General features: G+C 44.3%; 1 protein-coding gene across 1 annotated transcript in view; it reads right to left on the bottom strand.

Annotated features, from left to right (window-relative positions):
• The window catches only part of ppp1r2 (protein phosphatase 1, regulatory (inhibitor) subunit 2), a 37,703-nt gene that overhangs the window by 5,560 nt on the left and 10,795 nt on the right, over positions 1-21,348 (bottom strand). The window contains exons 4-5 of the mRNA XM_036990081.2: positions 8,507-8,601; positions 6,131-6,301 (exon numbers count right to left, since the gene is read on the bottom strand). Coding sequence (XP_036845976.1) covers positions 6,131-6,301; positions 8,507-8,601 — 266 coding nt within the window. The remainder of the gene's footprint in view (positions 1-6,130; positions 6,302-8,506; positions 8,602-21,348) is intronic.

Here is a 21,348-nt window from a genome sequence, read left to right as displayed (position 1 = left end):
GCTCTTTCACCAGTGCTATTCTAGCAGTGAGTATTCTCCTGTAGTCTAGCAGTGTGGGAGGGCTCTTTCACCAGTGCTATTCTAGCAGTGAGTATTCTCCTGTAGTCTAGCAGTGAGCATTCTCCTGTAGTCTAGCAGTGTGGGAGGGCTCTTTCACCAGTGCTATTCTAGCAGTGAGCATTCTCCTGTAGTCTAGCAGTGAGCATTCTCCTGTAGTCTAGCAGTGTGGGAGGGCTCTTTCACCAGTGCTATTCTAGCAGTGAGTATTCTCCTGTAGTCTAGCAGTGTGGGAGGGCTCTTTCACCAGTGCTATTCTAGCAGTGAGCATTCTCCTGTAGTCTAGCAGTGTGGGAGGGCTCTTTCACCAGTGCTATTCTAGCAGTGAGTATTCTCCTGTAGTCTAGCAGTGAGCATTCTCCTGTAGTCTAGCAGTGTGGGAGGGCTCTTTCACCAGTGCTATTCTAGCAGTGAGTATTCTCCTGTAGTCTAGCAGTGTGGGAGGGCTCTTTCACCAGTGCTATTCTAGCAGTGAGCATTCTCCTGTAGTCTAGCAGTGTGGGAGGGCTCTTTCACCAGTGCTATTCTAGCAGTGAGCATTCTCCTGTAGTCTAGCAGTGTGGGAGGGCTCTTTCACCAGTGCTATTCTAGCAGTGAGTATTCTCCTGTAGTCTAGCAGTGTGGGAGAGCTCTTTCACCAGTGCTATTCTAGCAGTGAGTATTCTCCTGTAGTCTAGCAGTGAGTATTCTCCTGTAGTCTAGCAGTGTGGGAGAGCTCTTTCACCAGTGCTATTCTAGCAGTGAGTATTCTCCTGTAGTCTAGCAGTGAGTATTCTCCTGTAGTCTAGCAGTGTGGGAGAGCTCTTTCACCAGTGCTATTCTAGCAGTGAGCATTCTCCTGTAGTCTAGCAGTGTGGGAGAGCTCTTTCACCAGTGCTATTCTAGCAGTGAGCATTCTCCTGTAGTCTAGCAGTGAGTATTCTCCTGTAGTCTAGCAGTGTGGGAGAGCTCTTTCACCAGTGCTATTCTAGCAGTGAGCATTCTGCTGTAGTCTAGCAGTGTGGGAGGGCTCTTTCACCAGTGCTATTCTAGCAGTGAGCATTCTCCTGTAGTCTAGCAGTGTGGGAGGGCTCTTTCACCAGTGCTATTCTAGCAGTGAGCATTCTCCTGTAGTCTAGCAGTGTGGGAGGGCTCTTTCACCAGTGCTATTCTAGCAGTGAGCATTCTCCTGTAGTCTAGCAGTGTGGGAGGGCTCTTTCACCAGTGCTATTCTAGCAGTGAGCATTCTCCTGTAGTCTAGCAGTGTGGGAGGGCTCTTTCACCAGTGCTATTCTAGCAGTGAGTATTCTCCTGTAGTCTAGCAGTGTGGGAGGGCTCTTTCACCAGTGCTATTCTAGCAGTGAGCATTCTCCTGTAGTCTAGCAGTGTGGGAGGGCTCTTTCACCAGTGCTATTCTAGCAGTGAGTATTCTGCTGTAGTCTAGCAGTGTGGGAGAGCTCTTTCACCAGTGCTATTCTAGCAGTGAGCATTCTCCTGTAGTCTAGCAGTGTGGGAGGGCTCTTTCACCAGTGCTATTCTAGCAGTGAGCATTCTCCTGTAGTCTAGCAGTGTGGGAGAGCTCTTTCACCAGTGCTATTCTAGCAGTGAGCATTCTCCTGTAGTCTAGCAGTGAGTATTCTGCTGTAGTCTAGCAGTGTGGGAGGGCTCTTTCACCAGTGCTATTCTAGCAGTGAGCATTCTCCTGTAGTCTAGCAGTGTGGGAGGGCTCTTTCACCAGTGCTATTCTAGCAGTGAGCATTCTCCTGTAGTCTAGCAGTGTGGGAGGGCTCTTTCACCAGTGCTATTCTAGCAGTGAGCATTCTCCTGTAGTCTAGCAGTGTGGGAGAGCTCTTTCACCAGTGCTATTCTAGCAGTGAGCATTCTGCTGTAGTCTAGCAGTGTGGGAGGGCTCTTTCACCAGTGCTATTCTAGCAGTGAGTATTCTCCTGTAGTCTAGCAGTGTGGGAGAGCTCTTTCACCAGTGCTATTCTAGCAGTGAGCATTCTCCTGTAGTCTAGCAGTGTGGGAGGGCTCTTTCACCAGTGCTATTCTAGCAGTGAGCATTCTCCTGTAGTCTAGCAGTGTGGGAGAGCTCTTTCACCAGTGCTATTCTAGCAGTGAGCATTCTGCTGTAGTCTAGCAGTGTGGGAGGGCTCTTTCACCAGTGCTATTCTAGCAGTGAGTATTCTCCTGTAGTCTAGCAGTGAGTATTCTCCTGTAGTCTAGCAGTGAGTATTCTCCTGTAGTCTAGCAGTGAGTATTCTCCTGTAGTCTAGCAGTGTGGGAGAGCTCTTTCACCAGTGCTATTCTAGCAGTGAGCATTCTCCTGTAGTCTAGCAGTGTGGGAGAGCTCTTTCACCAGTGCTATTCTAGCAGTGAGCATTCTCCTGTAGTCTAGCAGTGTGGGAGAGCTCTTTCACCAGTGCTATTCTAGCAGTGAGCATTCTCCTGTAGTCTAGCAGTGAGTATTCTGCTGTAGTCTAGCAGTGTGGGAGGGCTCTTTCACCAGTGCTATTCTAGCAGTGAGCATTCTCCTGTAGTCTAGCAGTGTGGGAGGGCTCTTTCACCAGTGCTATTCTAGCAGTGAGCATTCTCCTGTAGTCTAGCAGTGTGGGAGGGCTCTTTCACCAGTGCTATTCTAGCAGTGAGCATTCTCCTGTAGTCTAGCAGTGTGGGAGAGCTCTTTCACCAGTGCTATTCTAGCAGTGAGCATTCTGCTGTAGTCTAGCAGTGTGGGAGGGCTCTTTCACCAGTGCTATTCTAGCAGTGAGTATTCTCCTGTAGTCTAGCAGTGTGGGAGAGCTCTTTCACCAGTGCTATTCTAGCAGTGAGCATTCTCCTGTAGTCTAGCAGTGTGGGAGGGCTCTTTCACCAGTGCTATTCTAGCAGTGAGCATTCTCCTGTAGTCTAGCAGTGTGGGAGAGCTCTTTCACCAGTGCTATTCTAGCAGTGAGCATTCTGCTGTAGTCTAGCAGTGTGGGAGGGCTCTTTCACCAGTGCTATTCTAGCAGTGAGTATTCTCCTGTAGTCTAGCAGTGAGTATTCTCCTGTAGTCTAGCAGTGAGTATTCTCCTGTAGTCTAGCAGTGTGGGAGAGCTCTTTCACCAGTGCTATTCTAGCAGTGAGCATTCTCCTGTAGTCTAGCAGTGTGGGAGAGCTCTTTCACCAGTGCTATTCTAGCAGTGAGCATTCTGCTGTAGTCTAGCAGTGTGGGAGGGCTCTTTCACCAGTGCTATTCTAGCAGTGAGCATTCTGCTGTAGTCTAGCAGTGTGGGAGGGCTCTTTCACCAGTGCTATTCTAGCAGTGAGCATTCTCCTGTAGTCTAGCAGTGTGGGAGAGCTCTTTCACCAGTGCTATTCTAGCAGTGAGCATTCTGCTGTAGTCTAGCAGTGTGGGAGGGCTCTTTCACCAGTGCTATTCTAGCAGTGAGTATTCTCCTGTAGTCTAGCAGTGAGTATTCTCCTGTAGTCTAGCAGTGAGTATTCTCCTGTAGTCTAGCAGTGAGTATTCTCCTGTAGTCTAGCAGTGTGGGAGGGCTCTTTCACCAGTGCTATTCTAGCAGTGAGTATTCTCCTGTAGTCTAGCAGTGTGGGAGAGCTCTTTCACCAGTGCTATTCTAGCAGTGAGTATTCTCCTGTAGTCTAGCAGTGTGGGAGGGCTCTTTCACCAGTGCTATTCTAGCAGTGAGTATTCTCCTGTAGTCTAGCAGTGTGGGAGAGCTCTTTCACCAGTGCTATTCTAGCAGTGAGCATTCTGCTGTAGTCTAGCAGTGTGGGAGGGCTCTTTCACCAGTGCTATTCTAGCAGTGAGCATTCTCCTGTAGTCTAGCAGTGTGGGAGGGCTCTTTCACCAGTGCTATTCTAGCAGTGAGCATTCTCCTGTAGTCTAGCGGTGTGGCTCTGGACGGACTTCTTCCAGTGTCAAGCGAGACATGAAAAAAAAAGTTTGCTATGTCATCTAATATGTTCAGGCAATGCATGATGGATATTTAAAATAGGGTCCATTATAATCAGATATCTTGTTTGTCTCTTTAGAGATTCATTTGCCTGCATGTTTTTTTTTGTGCATATTGATCTAGGCTATGCCCCATATCACTCACCACAGGAGGAAGTGGGAACTCAGAACACATTAGCTAGATTGCTAACTCTAAATGTGCTTTGTTCTGCTGGCACATCATCTCAATGACATACTCTGTAAAGTGGTATCATTTCCTCTATATATTGACGTTTGAAAAATGCACATGACGTGCAAACTACTAAGCAGTGGCACAAACAGCATAGTCACCATAGTCACCATAGTCACCATAGTCATCTCCGTCGCACTTCCTAAGACTGTTCAAAACCAAATGAAGGCCTTTAAAATCAGATTCAGCTGTGTAGACATGTAGTCGAATACCCATACTAACATACTGTATACTACATACTTAATGAGTATATACACTGCATACTATTAGTATACTGTAAACAAACTGTATCCTTTCAGTTGAACGTACTAGCTTCGCCTATCTACCGGAATTTGATGCTGTTCTTATGCAACCTCTTGCTAGCTTGTTAGCATAACAAATTACTAGCTAGACATTTTACGATTTCGGGTGGGTTCGTAAATTCAATCTGGAGAGCGCTTTGGTTGTTCGTAAATTCTTCACTGGACGCTCTGGCCGAAGAGTAGGGTTGATCCGAGTTCTGACCTCAGAACAGCAGTCAAGCACCCAAGCTAACTGGCTAACGTTGACTAGCTAATTCCAGACAAATGAGAGAACACATTACCCATTTTACCCATCCTAGCCGGTTAGGCAGTTTATGTTATCCAGATTGTTGGTGCTTGTAACTGTGCTGCTGGCAACAATTTAATTGCCGACGTTTACTGGCCCCGGCCATATTTAACGGGTGTGGAGTGTTTGTAAAGGCTATAACCTTTACGAACCTTTAAATTCATCAGTTATTCTGCACTCTGGCACACTCAGACAAGAGTGCTCTGAAATCGGAGTAGATAGCCAGAATTAGCAATGTCCATGGAGAACGCACAACGACTATACCACTTAGCTAAGAATGACGTGAATAATCAGGTCAATGAACGTTGGGTAGTTAGTTAGATTATAGTTAATATACTGCCTGGCAAGTTAGATGTACTAGTAACCAACTAATGTTAGGTAACTAACATTCCGGCGGCAGGTAGCCTAGTGGTTAGAGCGTTGGACTAGTAGTAATGTTGCAAGATCGAATCCCCGAGCTGACAAGGTTAAAAAAAAAAAAAATGTTTTTAAATCTGTCGTTCAGCGGCAGACCAAGGCAGTCAACCCACCGTTCCCAAGGGCGTCATTGAAAATAACAATTTGTTCTTATCGAACTTGCCTAGTTAAATAAACTTTTTGAAATAAAATAAAAACATACTGCTGTAATGCTATGTGGTTTGTAAGGACAGCGTAGCTAACAAATTGTCAGCCAACCTAACGTGTAACGCAACTGATTAGAAAGGTAACTACTTCCTTACAGTGCTCAACATTTGTCATAATTACTTAAAGTAATGAATTTGTATGCGCTCGGACCTCGACTAAATATTTTCCGCCATTTTCTTCAAATATGGTGGATACTTCGTATTTTGGCGACATCTGGGAACTTTTGGCGTACTAACTACATCCGCACTAACTCTATCCACACTAACTCTATCCACACTAACTCTATCCACACTAACTCTATCCACACTAACTCTATCCACACTAACTCTATCCACACTAACTCTATCCACACTAACTCTATCCACACTAACTCTATCCACACTAACTCTATCCACACTAACTCTATCCACACTAACTCTATCCACACTAACTCTATCCACACTAACTCTATCCACACTAACTCTATCCACACTAACTCTATCCACACTAACTCTATCCACACTAACTCTATCCACACTAACTCTATCCACACTAACTCTATCCACACTAACTCTATCCACACTATGACCAATAAGCGTACTCAATTTAACGTCACAAATAGTATGGTTAGTGTGAGTATTTGAACACGGCACAATAGTAAAGGACCTGCATACGCCCTGCTTACCGTCTTAAGGTTTGAGTATGCCTGTTTGCCTTACCGTCATGCGGGGGATCTACAATAAAGTCCTCTGTTTCCATGTCCTCCTTCATCTCCTCGTCCTCGTCCTCTTCTTCCGCCTGTTCGTTGGCTATGAGTTGTCGGGCCATCCTGATGCTGAGGCCCTCGTTGTAATGCATCTTCCTCATCATTTCAAACTGCTTCTTTTTCGCTGATGGGGAGAAAGAGAGAGGTTTCAATTGCTTTGGCAATGTAAACACATGTTTCCCATGCCAATAAAGCCCTTTTGAATTGAGGTGGGTTGAAAGAGAGAAAGTGAGGCTAGGGGGAGCCACAACTCAGACACATACTGTAAATATCCTGATTTCCAGTCTGTGGAGGAGACAGTGATACATAGAGAGTTACTTTAGTAAAGACTAGGATGGCGCATTTAAAAGCTAAAGTAAAAAAGGGAGGAGGTTTTAGCTGAACGGGGAGAGTTTTAACATGCTTGTCCTCAAAATGGCGGTTGAAGGATCAATACACCATAAACAAACTTTCCTGAGGATCCTGACTGAACAGTTCCAACTTTCCTGAGGATCCTGACTGAACAGTTCCAACTTTCCTGAGGATCCTGACTGAACAGTTCCAACTTTCCTGAGGATCCTGACTGAACAGTTCCAACTTTCCTGAGGATCCTGACTGAACAGTTCCAACTTTCCTGAGGATCCTGACTGAACAGTTCCAACTTTCCTGAGGATCCTGACTGAACAGTTCCAACTTTCCTGAGGATCCTGACTGAACAGTTCCAACTTTCCTGAGGATCCTGACTGAACAGTTCCAACTTTCCTGAGGATCCTGACTGAACAGTTCCAACTTTCCTGAGGATCCTGACTGAACAGTTCCAACTTTCCTGAGGATGTTCCAGTTCCAGTTGAATCTAATCTACCTTCAAGGACATGGTTCTGAGATGAAACCGTCAAAATAACTGCTTTCTAATTCCAGCAATCAATCTACTACTACACAAATATACCTTTTATACCAATACGTTTCAGTCAACGTTTTTGCCACCTTTTCTTTTTATCAAAACAAGGCCCGACTGAACAGTAGTCCAGGTGTGTCAAACCTAGGGCCCGTGGGACCTGCCTCGTTGATAGTGCTGTACTTCTATTTCTGCCAACCGATCTAGTCACGATTGCTGTAACATATTTAATAGTCTCACCATTAGCCAACTTTCTACTCACCAGAACAGGAAAATACAAGGCAATTACTTACAAATGATTTACGCGTAGGCTAGGGCAAGCCGCTAATCTAGTGTAGTGAATGTAAGAATTTAAAAAGGAGTGGAAAGTCTATTGATAAAAGACATTTAGAACACATGCAGCTGTCCGGTTATCATGACGACGGTTGCAACAGGGTCAAAGTTTAACGTTTCTTGCTCCTTCCCCGCAAAAAGTAAATGGTGGCTATATGAAAAGTAAATGCCGACGAGCTAAAGAAATAAATAGTAAAATAACATGTTTACAGCCAACATACCAGGAACCCTTTCTGAAAGCAATAAGAGACATTTTCAAAAGATGACTTGCAATTGCAGCCGTACACGAGAGGCTGTCAGGAGAGGCTTATTTTTAGCAAACAATAGCTTTGGAGTGTGAAGCAACAACCTTGAGGGACATTGTTACATGGAAACTAGGTGGCAGAGAGGATGTGACACAGATTTCAAATTTGGAAGCCAATGTCTGGAGGCTTAGTGATGTCACATTAGTACAGTCTCATGGAGTAACAGTGTGAGGTTAGGGGACAGCTGGCTCAATGTGTTGGGGATGAATTTTGTTACTACTTAGTCGTCAAGATCACTCCAATCAATCAATTCCCTTGCTGATTGTTCGAAGCACACTACTTCAAATCCAGGTCACTCAATTTAGAAAATCAAAAGATAATCTAATATTAAATACATGTTGTATTCAGTTGATGGCCCGTCTAACTCTGAAGAATAGTATGTATGAAGGTCAGCAGGTCTCATATACAAATATATTATAGGTGGTTTTTTATTTATTTTTAGAAACATTTTTTTTAAACAGGTAGGGTTCTAACTCATTGCAACACTATAAATCTATGAGAGTATGTCTGGATACACATTTCAGTATTTGGGGAGAATTTACACGTTAAGCTCTTGCTTTCCCCTTTACTCCAGAGATAAAAATGCAGGAAAGCGAGGAGAGAGACAAGTGTGTCTGGAGCCAAAATGGACTACAGTCAATTGGAACAGTCACCGGGAGCAAGCTCCGTTTGGACCGTCGGCAGTGCCCGGGGCTGCTGAGCTGAGAGAATCTGTTATCAGGCACAGAACGCTTGACACAACACAAGGAGAGGTCAGGGAAAAGTCAGGGCCTGATGCCCAGTGGGAATAGGGACGTGAGGGGGTGAGAGGCCCCACCTTGAGCCTCTGGGGTTAGTTCATCCTCTTCCTCACTGCTCTCCTCCTCTTCCTCTCTCATGAAGCGAGGTTCTGTTCCTTCTGCTGCCGTCAACCTGGGGGGGGGGGGAGAAATAAGTGAGAAAGTATGTAACAAAGACAGAAATAAAAAATTTGCAGGGGAAGTAGATGTGGCCATCAGCACAAGTGAATCAAAGTCAACCCTCCAAGATCAATGTCCGCACCCCCAAAGGAATCTAATTACCAACATGTACGTGTTCACGAGGGTCTCACATTAAACAGAAGGGTCATATTAGTGTGTAGCCATTACCGTAAGGACGCTACAGACAGAACAGTCAGTTTAAGATATTTTATTTGCATTGGATGAGTCTCAAATCCACCACTTCTGCCTACGTAATACTTCTGAGGTGAAAGGTGACAGAGCTAGAGCGGTGTTTGTCAGACCATGAGACATCCCGGGAAAGAGAAATCAAAAAAAAAAAAAAAAAAAAAAAAAAAAAAAAAAAACAGGTCTCCTCACAAAATCATTTGTGGCCTACAAACTATTATGACCCCTTTACAGAAAGATGACTCTCGAACACGATGGTGTTCTCCGTTTCACTCTACGACCCCCCACAAGCGTCTTGGGACTTGTCTGAAGTCGGTACAGCCGATCTGCCAACTCGTCTCTGTAGCGTCCTTACAGATTTGGCTACACAGTAATATGACCCCTCTGTGTAAAAGGTGAGAATCATGAACATGTTGGTTGTCGTGCACTAGGTCACCCACAGATCTCACGACTGAAGGTTCCCCGGTATCAGTTGAAACATTTATAGAAGTATATATGGGAGACTGTTTAGTGTCAAAAATAAGGTGTTAAATACATGTAAAATAACCACGTTTCCTGATCTTTCAGATATAGGACAGACAGTTCAGAACAAACTATCGTTCCATGTAGTGAATCTGTTATTCAATGGGTTTGTATGAGCTAATAGCAGCAAGGCCAAAAAAACACAAAAAAAAGTCATAGAATTCTTAAAATATTTATTTTTATACTTCGAATGGTCAAAAATCAAATAGCAAAATGATCCTTGGTATCAAAGACCCCCCGCGGCTTAAACAGGGCTTATACTCTTATGGGTGAAAATGCAGTACGACACAGGCGCACACCCTAGAGGAAGTCAGATTCACACTGCTGGTGTTAAGTCAGTGCCTTGCTAATTCCCTTATTTTCCACCAGCTGAATCAGGCAAACATTTTCCAGTTGCGTGACCTTTCACGCCTTCAGACAAAACCATTCAATTCTTTGCCTCATAAATAAAAAAATCTGGGTGAAGTTTGGGATATGGCACAAGAGTCTGACTTTTGACTGTGAGAAACACTTCTACTAAAATAAAATGTTGTCCTTAATTAACATTCTTGTTCTAAATTACCTTTTAAAGGAGGAAGAGCAGAATTATTTAAAAACAGGCCCTGGTTCTCTTGGAGAGGGATACAGATGAGGACAGGAACAGAGTGAGACGAAAGACAGAATAAGAAAGGGAGGGAGGATAGATTTGGGGAGGGGGAGAGAACGAGTAAACGCAAGAGGGTAAGGACGAAGGGAGTAAGGGGAAAGTAGAGAGAAACAAAACGAGTATGTGAGTAAGAGAAAGAGGGACAAAGAAAACGAAGGAGCGAGAGAGACCAGGCAGTAGCCATTTTAATAGGATGAGGTTGAACAATGGTACACTGAGTGAAAATGAACAATGCCTTCAGATAGAGTTTCAGGCCGGAGCAGAACAATCCTCTTCACTTATTTACTGACATCCATCTCCACAACACCAGGCTTTTGATGTGAGTAGACACGAGCAATGCACATACAGGCCCAGAGCATAAACAGACATTTCTTTCAAGCCTAGACCAGACCCAATATGATTGCACAATAGCCGACCAGACGGCCACTGATGTAATACTTCAAACAGCGTCCTTTAAAACCTTTCCAAGTGCTTTTATTTCCTTGAACAGCAGCCATGATATCCTGTGTCTTGTTCTGAAGATGGCGGTGCATTAAGTTTGACAGTTGAGGGAGAAATGGACTGAATAGTCAAACAAACATTATTTTAGACGTGTTGATGGTGACAAAGCCTGAATTTTTTTTTACATTTGTAGTGTCATGTGACGAATACTGTGTTAAATATGTAATACTGAACTACGTGGTCTTCATCCCTCGAACTAAATGGGGGATATGCAATGTGCAGCATCCGTTGAGACAGTTAAGTGTGTAGGCCTAGGATATATCATTCATTTCAATGTAGAAATAAATAACCGCGATCAGACAAATGAGCCGATTGTGGACTACAGGAAACGGAGGGCCAAGCACATCGACAGGGCTGTAGTGGAGCGGGTCGACAGCGTGTTCACATTACTAAGGAATTAACATGGTCCACACACACACACCAACACCTCTCCCTATGGAGGCTGAAAAGATTTTGCATGGGCCCCTCAGATCCTCAAGAAGTTTTTTAGCTGCACCATTTGACGGCATCTTGAATGGCTGCGTCACCGCTTGGCATGGCAACTGCTTGGCATCTGACCGCATGGCGCTACAGTGGGTAGCTTCCTGCAATCCGGGACCGCTATACCAGGCGGTGTCAGATGAAGGATCTAAAATAAAATGGTCAAATTGTCCAGCCACCCAAGTCACACGGTTCTCTCTACTACCGCACGGGAAATAGTAACAACGCACTAAGTCTGGAACCAACAGGACCCTGAAACAGCTTCTAGCCCTAAGCCATAACACTACTAAATAGTTACCCAAATAGTCCTAGTAGCTATCTGCATTGACCCACTTTGCACAAACACTTTTGACTCATCACATACCCTAAATCAACTGTTAATCCTGTTGCCTAGTAACCCCTAGTCACTTCACTCCTACATAACTTGGCTATTATTGCAGGGTACCAGTACCGAGTCGATGTGCAGGGGTAGGAGGTAATTGTAGTAGATATGTACATATACAGTGCCTTCAGAAACTATTCCCACAGACTTTATCCAGTTTTTTTGTTAAATGTTTTCAATTGAGATTATAGGTCACTGGCCTACACACAAAACCCCATGAGGTAAAAGTGGAACTTCAGTGCATTCAGACACCTTGATTTTGTTACGTTACAGCCTTATTCCGCCCCCAACAATCTACACACAATACCCAATAATGACAATGCAAAAAAACAAGTTTATATCAAATCAAATTTATTTATATAGCCCTTCGTACATCAGCTGATATCTCAAAGTGCTGTACAGAAACCCAGCCTAAAACCCCAAACAGCAGGCAATGCAGGTGGAGAAGCACAGTGGCTAGGAAAAACTCCCTAGAAAGGCCAAAACCTAGGAAGAAACCTAGAGAGGAACCAGGCTATATCACATTTATGTAAGTATTCAGACCCTTTACTCAGTACTTTGTTGAAGCACCTTTGGCAACAATTACAGCATCAAGTCTTCTTGGGTATGATGCCACAAGTTTTGGTGCACTTGTATTTGGGGAGTTTTTCCCCTTTTTCTCTGCAGATCCTCTCTAGCTGTCAGGTTGGATGGAGAGCGTTGCTGCACAGCTATTTTCAAGTCTCTCCAGAGATGTTAGATTGGGTTTAAGTCCGGGCTCTGTCTGGGCCACTCAAGGACATTCAGGGACTTGTCCCAAAGCCACTGCTGTGTTGTGTTGGCTGTGTGCTTAGGGTCATTGTCCTGTTGGAAGGTGAACCTTCGCCCCAGTCGGAGGTCCTGAGCAGGTTTTCATCAAGGATCTCTGTACTTTGCGCCGTTCATTTTTTCCTTCAATCCTGACAAGTCTCCAGTCCAATGCCGCTGAAAAACATCCCCACAGCAAGATGCTGCCACCACCATGCTTCACCGTCGGGATGATACCAGGTTTCCTCCAGACGTGACGCTTGACATTTAGGCCAAAGAGTTCAATCTTGGTTTCATCAGACCAGAGAATCATGTTTCTCATGGTCAGAGTCCTTTAGGTACCTCTTCGCAAACTCCAAGGGAGCTGTCATGTGCCAGTTACTGGAGGAGTGGCTTCCGTCTGGCCACTCTACCATAAAGGCCTGATTGGTGGAGTGCTGCAGAGATGGTTGTCCTTCTGGAAGGTTTTCCCATCTCCAGAGAGGAACTCTGGAGCTCTGTCAGTGATCAATACTTATGTAAATGTATCAATTTTTTGTTAAGACATTTGCATACTTTATTATTATGGGGTATTGTGTAAATTGAAGAGGATTTTTAAAAATTTAATCCATTTTAGAATAAGGCTATAACGTAACAAAATCTGGAAAAAAGTCAAGGGATCTGAATACTTTCCAAATGCACTGTTTTACACATTTTTTTACTAATTAATAAAACTGAAAAGCTGAAATGTCTTGAATCAAGTATCAACCCCTCAGTTACTGCAAGACTAAAGATCAGGATTAAACATTCCCTCCTTTTGGATGGTGTATGAATACACCCAATCACTACAAAGACACAGGACTCCTTCCTAACTTAGTTGCCGGAGAGGAAGGAAACCGCTCGGGGATTTCACCATGAGGCAGTTAGAGTTTTAGGGTTGTGATAGGAGAAAACTGAAGATGGATCAACAACATTGTAGTTACTACACAATACTAACCTAATTGACAGAGTAATACTGCAAAGCATGTGGCAAAGCAATTCATTTTTTTGAAGTGAATACAAAAATGTTATTATAGGGAAAATCCAAAACACATTACAGAGTACCACTCTCCATATGTTCAAACAGTGGTGGCTGCATCATTTTATGGGTATGCTTGTAATCGCTAAGGACCGGGGAGTTTTTTTAGGGATAAAATAAATAAATAAACGGAACTAAGCACAGGTAAAATCCTAGAGGAAAACCTGGTTCAGTCAGCTTTCCACCAGACACAGGGAGATGAGTTCACCTTTCAGCAGGACAATAACCTAAAAACAGGCCAAATCTACACTGGAGTTGCTTACCAAGCCGATAGTGAACGTTCCGGAGTGACCAAGTTAGTTTTGACATAAATCTACGGCAAGACCCGAAATGACTGACTAGCAATGATCAACAACCAATTTGACAGAGCTTGAATTCAGGCTGTAACACAAAATGTGGAATAAGTCAAGGGGTATGCATTGTATCAGAAAGCACTGTAAATGTACATATCTACTTCAATTGCCTCCGATCCCTGCACATTGACTCAGTACAGGTACCCTGTGTATTATAGCCAATTTATCATTACTTATTGTGTATTTATTCCTTGAGTTATATAAAAAAAAATGGTGGGGGGGAAATATATATATTTTTTTACCTTTATTTAACTAGGCAAGTCAGTTAAGAACAATTTCTTATTTTCAATGACGGCCCGAACAGCGGGTTAACTGCCTGTTCAGGGGCAGAACAACAGATTTTGTACCTTGTCAGCTCGGGGGTTTGAACTTGCAACCTTCCGGTTACTAGTCCAACGCTCTAACCACTAGGCTACCTTTTCCTCTGCATAGTTGGGAAGGACCCGTAAGTAAGCATTTCACTGTTAGTCCACATCTTTTGTTTACGAAGCATGTGACAAACACATTTTGATTTGAAAATGTCAAAGAGGCATAACACAAGATAAGGCAAGTTAATTATTAATTTCCATTTCACAGGTTTAAACCAACCAGACAGGTCGAGTCAACGCTGCAGGAAGTAAACTGATCTAAGTCTGTAATCGCCTCCCGTTACATTGTCCTCATTCCCCTGGATTCAGGGTTGATGGGATCTATTGAGTGGCACTTATTGATCCAAGCTGTTTCACTGAAACAAATTCCTGGGCGCAGAGCCATCTAACACCATTACGTGATGTTTAGCCAATACGTTCCACTGGGGGGAGATTAGGACGAGAGGTAATATCAGTGAGGTTAGAGATAGTTCTGTGCCTTGAGCATCTGTGGCCTAGTAGTCAACACCGGGATGAAAATGTCAGAGAGAACAGATACCAGTGAAGAGACACAAGGGCTTACTCACTCCCTCTAACCCACATGCATTAATCACGCTGTCTGAAACGCAAAGAAAACACTCAGTGCATCAGTAGTGTGATCACATTGAGGGATAAAGGTAACGCTGAGATTAATGCAGTCGTCCAAGGCAGAGTCGATTTAGAGGGAATAGAAACACGTAGAGTGGACACAGCGCTTGCAATGCCAGGGTCGTGGATTCAATTCCCGCATGGGACACATATGCCAAAAAAAGTATACACACACTAGATAAAAACTGCTATAATGGCATGTTACTTACACCCACAAAGGGCTGACCTCCCTGCCTGTTAAGTGGGTATAAAAACGTGTGGTAACAGAACATGTGACAGACCTTTGCCTCAGTGGAGCTTGGCCTTCAGGCTGTGACGGAGCATCTGCTCCACTCTATGTTGAGGGCTAATGCTAAAGCAGTAGACTGGCTCCTACTACGTCGCTACTGAAAATCTACAGTGTTATCATAGCCATGCCCCTCTCTCTCTCGCCGTGTTATGGTATATAAGGTACCAGTTACAGATGCACAATTGAGAGCATCCTGTCGGGATGTATCAACCGCCTGGCACGGCAACTGCACCGCAACTGCAGGGGTTCCCCAGAGGGTGGTGCTGTCTGCACAACGCGTCGCTGGGGGGGGGGGGGGGATACTTGCCCTCACAGGAAACCAAACAACACCCGATGTCACAAGAAGGCCAAACAGATCTTCAAGGACATCGACCACACGAGCCACGGCCTGTTCACCCAGTTATCATCCAGAAGGCGAGGTCAGTACAGGTGCATCAAAGCTGGGGCCGAGAGACTGAAAGGAAGCATCCATCACTAGCCGGCTTCCACCTGGTTACGCAACCCTGCACCTTGTACATAGACCCAGGAATCACTAGTCACTTTAAAAATGTTTGCATGCTGCTTTACTCATCTCGTACTGTATGTTAGTCAATGCCACGCCGACATTGCTCAATCTAATATTTATACAGTACCAGTCAAAAGTTTGGACACCTACTCATTCAAGAGTTTCTTTTATTTTTACAATTTTCTACAGTGTAGAATAATAATGAAGACATCGAAAACCATGAAATAACCCAAGGAATCACATAGTAACCAAACAAAGTGTTACAGTGAGGGAACAAAGTGTTTGATCCCCTGCTGATTTTGTACGTTTGCCCACTGACAAAGAAATGATCAGTCTATAATTTTAATGGTAGGTTTATTTGAACAGTGAGAGACAGAATAACAACAACAAAATACAGAAAAACACATGTCAAAAATGTTATAAATTAATTTGCATTTTAATGAGGGAATCAGCAGGGGATCAAATACTTTTTTCCCTCACTGTAGATCAAAGTAGATGTCATATTTGAGATTATTCAAAGTAGCCACTCTTTACCTTGACTGCTTTGCACACTCCTGGCCTTCTCTTAACCAGCTTCATGAGGTAGTCACCTGGAATGCATTTCAATTAACAGGTGTGCCTTGTTAAAGGCGCATTGGGGAATTTCTTTCCTTCTTAATGCGTTTCAGCCAATCAGTTGTGTTGTGACAAGGTAGGGGTGGTATATAGAAGATAGCCCTATTTGGTAAAATACCAAATCCATATTACAGCAAGAACAGCTCAAACAAGCAAAGAGAAAATGACAGTCCATCATTAGTTGAGGACATGAAAGTCAGTCATTCTGGAAAATTTCCAGAACTTTGAACGTTTCTTCAAGTGCAGTCGCAAAAAACATCAAGCGCTGTGATGAAACTGGCTCTCATGAGGACCGCCACAGGAAAGGAAATTACAACCCAGATAAATACTTCAGAGTTCAAGTAAAAGACACATCAACTGTTCAGAGGAGACCGTGTAAATCAGGCCTTCATGGGTCGAATTGCTGCAAAGAAACCACTACTATAGGACACCAATAAGAAGAAGACGAGAAGAGACTTGCTTGGGCCAAGAAAAACATGAGCAATGGACATTAGACCAGTGGAAATCTGTCCTTGGTCTGATGAGTCCAAATGACAGATTATTGCTTCCAACCGGCGTATCTTTGTGAGACGCAGAGTAGGAGAACGGATGATCGCCGCATGCGTGGTTCCCATCGTGAAGCATGGAGGCGGTGTGATGGTGCTATGCTGGTAACACTGTCCGTGATTCATTTAGAATTCAAGGCACACTTGCCACCACAGCATTCTGCAGTGATATGCCATCACATCTGGTTTGCATTTATTGGGAGTGTCATTTGTTTTTCAACAAAAGAGTAACCAAAAACACACCTCCAGGCTGTGTAAGGGCTATTTGACCAAGAGTGGAGTGCGACATCAGATGACCTGATCTCCACAATCACCCAACCTCAACCCAATTGAGGTGAGTTGGATCGCAGAGTGAAGGAAAAGCAGCCAGCAAGTGCTCAGCATATGTGGGAACTCCTTCAAGACCGTTAGAAACGCATTCCAGGTGACGCTGGTTGAGAGAAAGCTTTGTACACTCTTGGCAGTCAATTGAAAGGGTGGCTACTTGGAAGAATCTAAAATATATTTAGATTTGTTTAACACCGTCTTGGTTATTTCTAGGGATGCACGATATAGTCGGTGAACATATCGGAATCGTCCGATATTAGCTAACAATGCCAACATCGACCCGATGTCTAGTTTAACGCAGATGTACAAAACCGATGTCAAAGCTTACATGCATACCTATATAACACAGATAAGAACATCTTTGTGTATAACGTAGGTACATAACGTAACGACACCATGTAAAATGTTGCGCTACACAGCGTTCCTAACCTAGCCCACAATGTCTGCGGTGTGGATTGAGCAGTCAAGTCGAGCAGTCATTTGAAAGTAAGAACATTTCAGCGAGACAACCCAAAGGCAAAATCCATTATCTCCAAGATAATGGAATTCATTGCCCTTGACAATCAACTGTTCTCTGCCGTGGGTGATGTTGGCTTTCGCCGACTGGTCTAGTACACTTTTTTTTTTTAGGGGTACTATTTTTCCGATGTTGCCCTACCGGAGTTACACAGTAATTGCGTCCTTGCTATTAGCTTCACGACTGACATTTGGACCAGTGATATCAGACCCATGAGCATGCTGAGTCTGACAGCACAGTGGGTCGTCGAGGATTTCATACTGAGGAAAGTCGTATTGCATGATCATGAATATGCTGGTTGTCATACAAACGCCTGCTCAACAAAACTGACAGGGATGTAAACAAAATGTGCACAACATTTGAGATAAGCTTTATGTGCGTATGGAACATTTCTGGGATCTTTTTTTTCAGCTCATGAAACATGGAACAAACTTTACATGTTGCGTTTATATTTTTATTCAGTGTAGACTTTGTATTCTAATTCCTAATTCTAACGCCGCCGATTCTGTCACGACAGTGGAGTTGCGCATGCCCATTCTGACTTCGCCAATACTAAGATAACCAGTTAGCTAGCAGCTAGTGTGTAACGTTAGATGGCCCCTTTTCCAGACGATGTGAATGTTTTTACTGGCCCACATTGTCGAATTAAACAGTTGCCCTTGACAACAGTTTGCCCTGGCAACAAAACTGCCCACACAGGCTAGGTGTCGCCACCATGCTCGATGCTGTGTACAAGGACCGCTACTTCGATGCAGACAACAGGGTTTACGTGAAATGTTACATACACAGCTGGACAAGATGGAAACGGACACAGTGACAGTGCGCACCAAGGAAGAGGCCACGGACAGACAGAGCTGAAACTTCACTGCTTGACATGTATGATGCAATCCTGGTTGAATGAAACAATTGAACAACGAAACAGAATAGTAAGTAAATGAAATAAATGTTTTGATTATGTTTTACTGGTATGGGGACATGAATGAATGCCAACCAAATAACCTTTTCGGTCAGTTTGGTGTGTGTAATCTTTATTTAACTAGGCAAGTCAGTTAAGAACAAATTCTTACTTACAATGGGTGGCCATACGCTGGGCCAATTGTGTGCCGCCCTATGGGACTCCCAATCACGGCCAGATGTGATACAGCCTGCATTCTAACCAAGGGACTGTATTGACGCCTCTTATTTATCCGTTATTTTACCAGGTAAGTTGACTGAGAACACTTTCTCATTTGTAGCAATGACCTGGGGAATAGTTACAGGGGAGAGGAGGGGATGAATGAGCCAAATGTAAACTGGGGATTATTAGGTGACCGTGATGGTTTGATGGCCAGATTGAGAATTTATCCAGGACACCGGGGTTAACACCCCTACTCTTACGATAAATGCCATGGGATATTTAACGACCGCAGAGAGTCAGGACACCCGTTTAACGTCCCATCCGAAAGACGGCACCCCACACAGGGCAGTGTCCCCAATCACTGCCCTGGGGCATAGGGATATTTTTTAGACCAGAGGAAAGAGTGCCTCCTACTGTCCCTCCAACACCACTTCTAGCAGCATCTGGTCTCCCATCCAGGAACTGACCAGGACCAACCCTGCTTAGCTTCAGAAGCAAGCCAGCGGTGGTATGCAGGGTGGTATGCTGCTGGCACTGTGCCTTAGACCGCTGAGTTCATGTGTGTGTTAACTATTAAACTGTACTAGAATGCTTAAAATGCCGCTAAAATTTGAGAAAATAATAATAGTTTTTTCGGCTTTGAAAATATCAGATATCGGTATCTGTCAAAAACGTAACATCGGTGCTTCCCAAGTTATTTCATAGTTGAATGTCTTCACTATTGTTCTACAATGTATAAAGTAGTAAATACAAAGAAAAACCATTGGAGTAGGTGTCCAAACTTTTGGCTGGTTCTGTAGGTAAATAAACAGGGTATCGGTTACTGAAAAAGTCTATCACACACACAATGTTTGAGTTTGGAAAGAGGCTTATCTTAACACACCTCCCGAGTGGCGCAGTAGACTTTAAGGCACTGCATTGCTAGAGGCTTCACTACAGACCCTTGTTCGTTCCCAGGCTGTGACACAACCAGCCGCGATCGGGAGTCCCAGAGGGCGGTGCACATTTAGCCCAGCGTCGTCTGGGCTAGAGAAGGCCGTCATTGTAAACAATCATTTATTTTTTAACTGACTTTCAATAAAAGGTTACATGTAAAAAATCTTGGACTGTAGGCTAAATTGAGAATAACAGTGGATACTTGGGGAAAAGTACTTCTCCTTTAGTCAAATGGAGCCGATGGGATAAGGCTTTTTGATGGCAGAGTTCAAATGGATTACATTTAGATTTGAGTCATTTAGCAGACAATTTTTTCCAGTGAAGCTTACCGTTAGTGCATTCATCTTAAGACAGCTAGGTGGGACAACCACATCTCAGTCATAATAAGTACATTTTTCCTCAATAAAGTAGCTATCAGCAAAGTCAGTGCTAGTAGGAAAAAAATATACGACAGTTTAAGTTCACGAAAGGCAAGGGTGTTAATTTGAGATTTTTGTATTTTTTTTTAAAATGGGGGGTGATTTCACCTGTGCAGTTTTACCTCTGCTGTTAACTCAACTGCTGAGGCCGTCTTCTGACAGCTACAAAAGTATTTAGCTGATCATTCAATTTAACCAAGATCAACATTCACTCTATACTCAACGTTATTGGGGGGGGGCATGCCCTTGACGTCAAATAGTGAGAAGTATCCGGCTGTGTGCAACCAGTAGGCTTTTGTGGGCCTGGTGTATCGCGCGAGTCAGTGGCTTTATACCAGGGCGTCACTGTGCTGTGCACATACCAGTCGGCGCACTAACGCTGGTCCAGGGTGTTGCGTTAACCACCGTTGCTTTAACAGCTAGCTAGCACAAACTCTTTCTTGCACACGCTAGCTAGCACAAACTCTTTCTTGCACACGCTAGCTAGCACAAACTCTTTCTTGCACACGCTAGCTAGCACAAACTCTTTCTTGCACACGCTAGCTAGCACAAACTCTTTCTTGCACACGCTAGCTAGCACAAACTCTTTCTTGCACACGCTAGCTAGCACAAACTCTCTCTAGCACACGCTAGCTAGCACAAACTCTCTCTAGCACACGCTAGCTAGCACAAACTCTCTCTAGCACACGCTAGCTAGCACACACTAGCAAGTACCCATCTTCTAATTCTAAACGTAATTTCACCACCTGTGCTGTTGGTGGCGGTAACGCACCATCTTCTCTGGCACCATTCAACATCCTGTCTGAGTGCGTATGTCTCATAGCATCTGGCCAGCCAGACCCTATTGCAAATAGTTGAAATCCAGATGAGTACATTCTGTTATACAGCGCGTTCAAGCCGTAACTCCATACGGAGCCCCCCCCCCCCCCCACCTTCAGTTTTATAAGACCGAGACGTATCAAGATGCTGTTTGAGTTGCATCACTACCCTTCTCATACAGCCTTGATACATTTAACATTCCAAACCTTTGAGTCCAATAACTTAACTTTAGCCCTCCTTCCCCATCCCAGACCTATTCCAGTCAGTGATGACCCTCCTTCCCCCTCCCAGACCTATCCAGTCAGTGATGACGACCCCCCCCCTCCCCCCAGACCTATCCAGTCAGTGATGACCCTCCTTCCCCCTCCCAGACCTATCCAGTCAGTGATGACCCTCCTTCCCCCTCCCAGACCTATCCAGTCAGTGATGACCCTCCTTCCCCATCCCAGACCTATTCCAGTCAGTGATGACCCTCCTTCCCCCTCCCAGACCTATCCAGTCAGTGATGACGACCCCCCCCTCCCCCCAGACCTATCCAGTCAGTGATGACCCTCCTTCCCCCTCCCAGACCTATCCAGTCAGTGATGACCCTCCTCCCAGACCTATCCAGTCAGTGATGACCCTCCTCCCAGACCTATCCAGTCAGTGATGACGACCCCCCCCCCTCCCCCCAGACCTATCCAGTCAGTGATGACCCTCCTTC

The sequence above is a fragment of the Oncorhynchus mykiss genome, chromosome 1, assembly GCF_057628025.1.
Source record: "Oncorhynchus mykiss isolate SJ-2025 chromosome 1, ASM5762802v1, whole genome shotgun sequence".
NCBI lineage: Eukaryota > Metazoa > Chordata > Actinopteri > Salmoniformes > Salmonidae > Oncorhynchus > Oncorhynchus mykiss.
The sequence above is the reverse complement of the archived record's forward strand: the minus strand, read 5'-3'. Positions and strand labels throughout refer to the sequence as shown.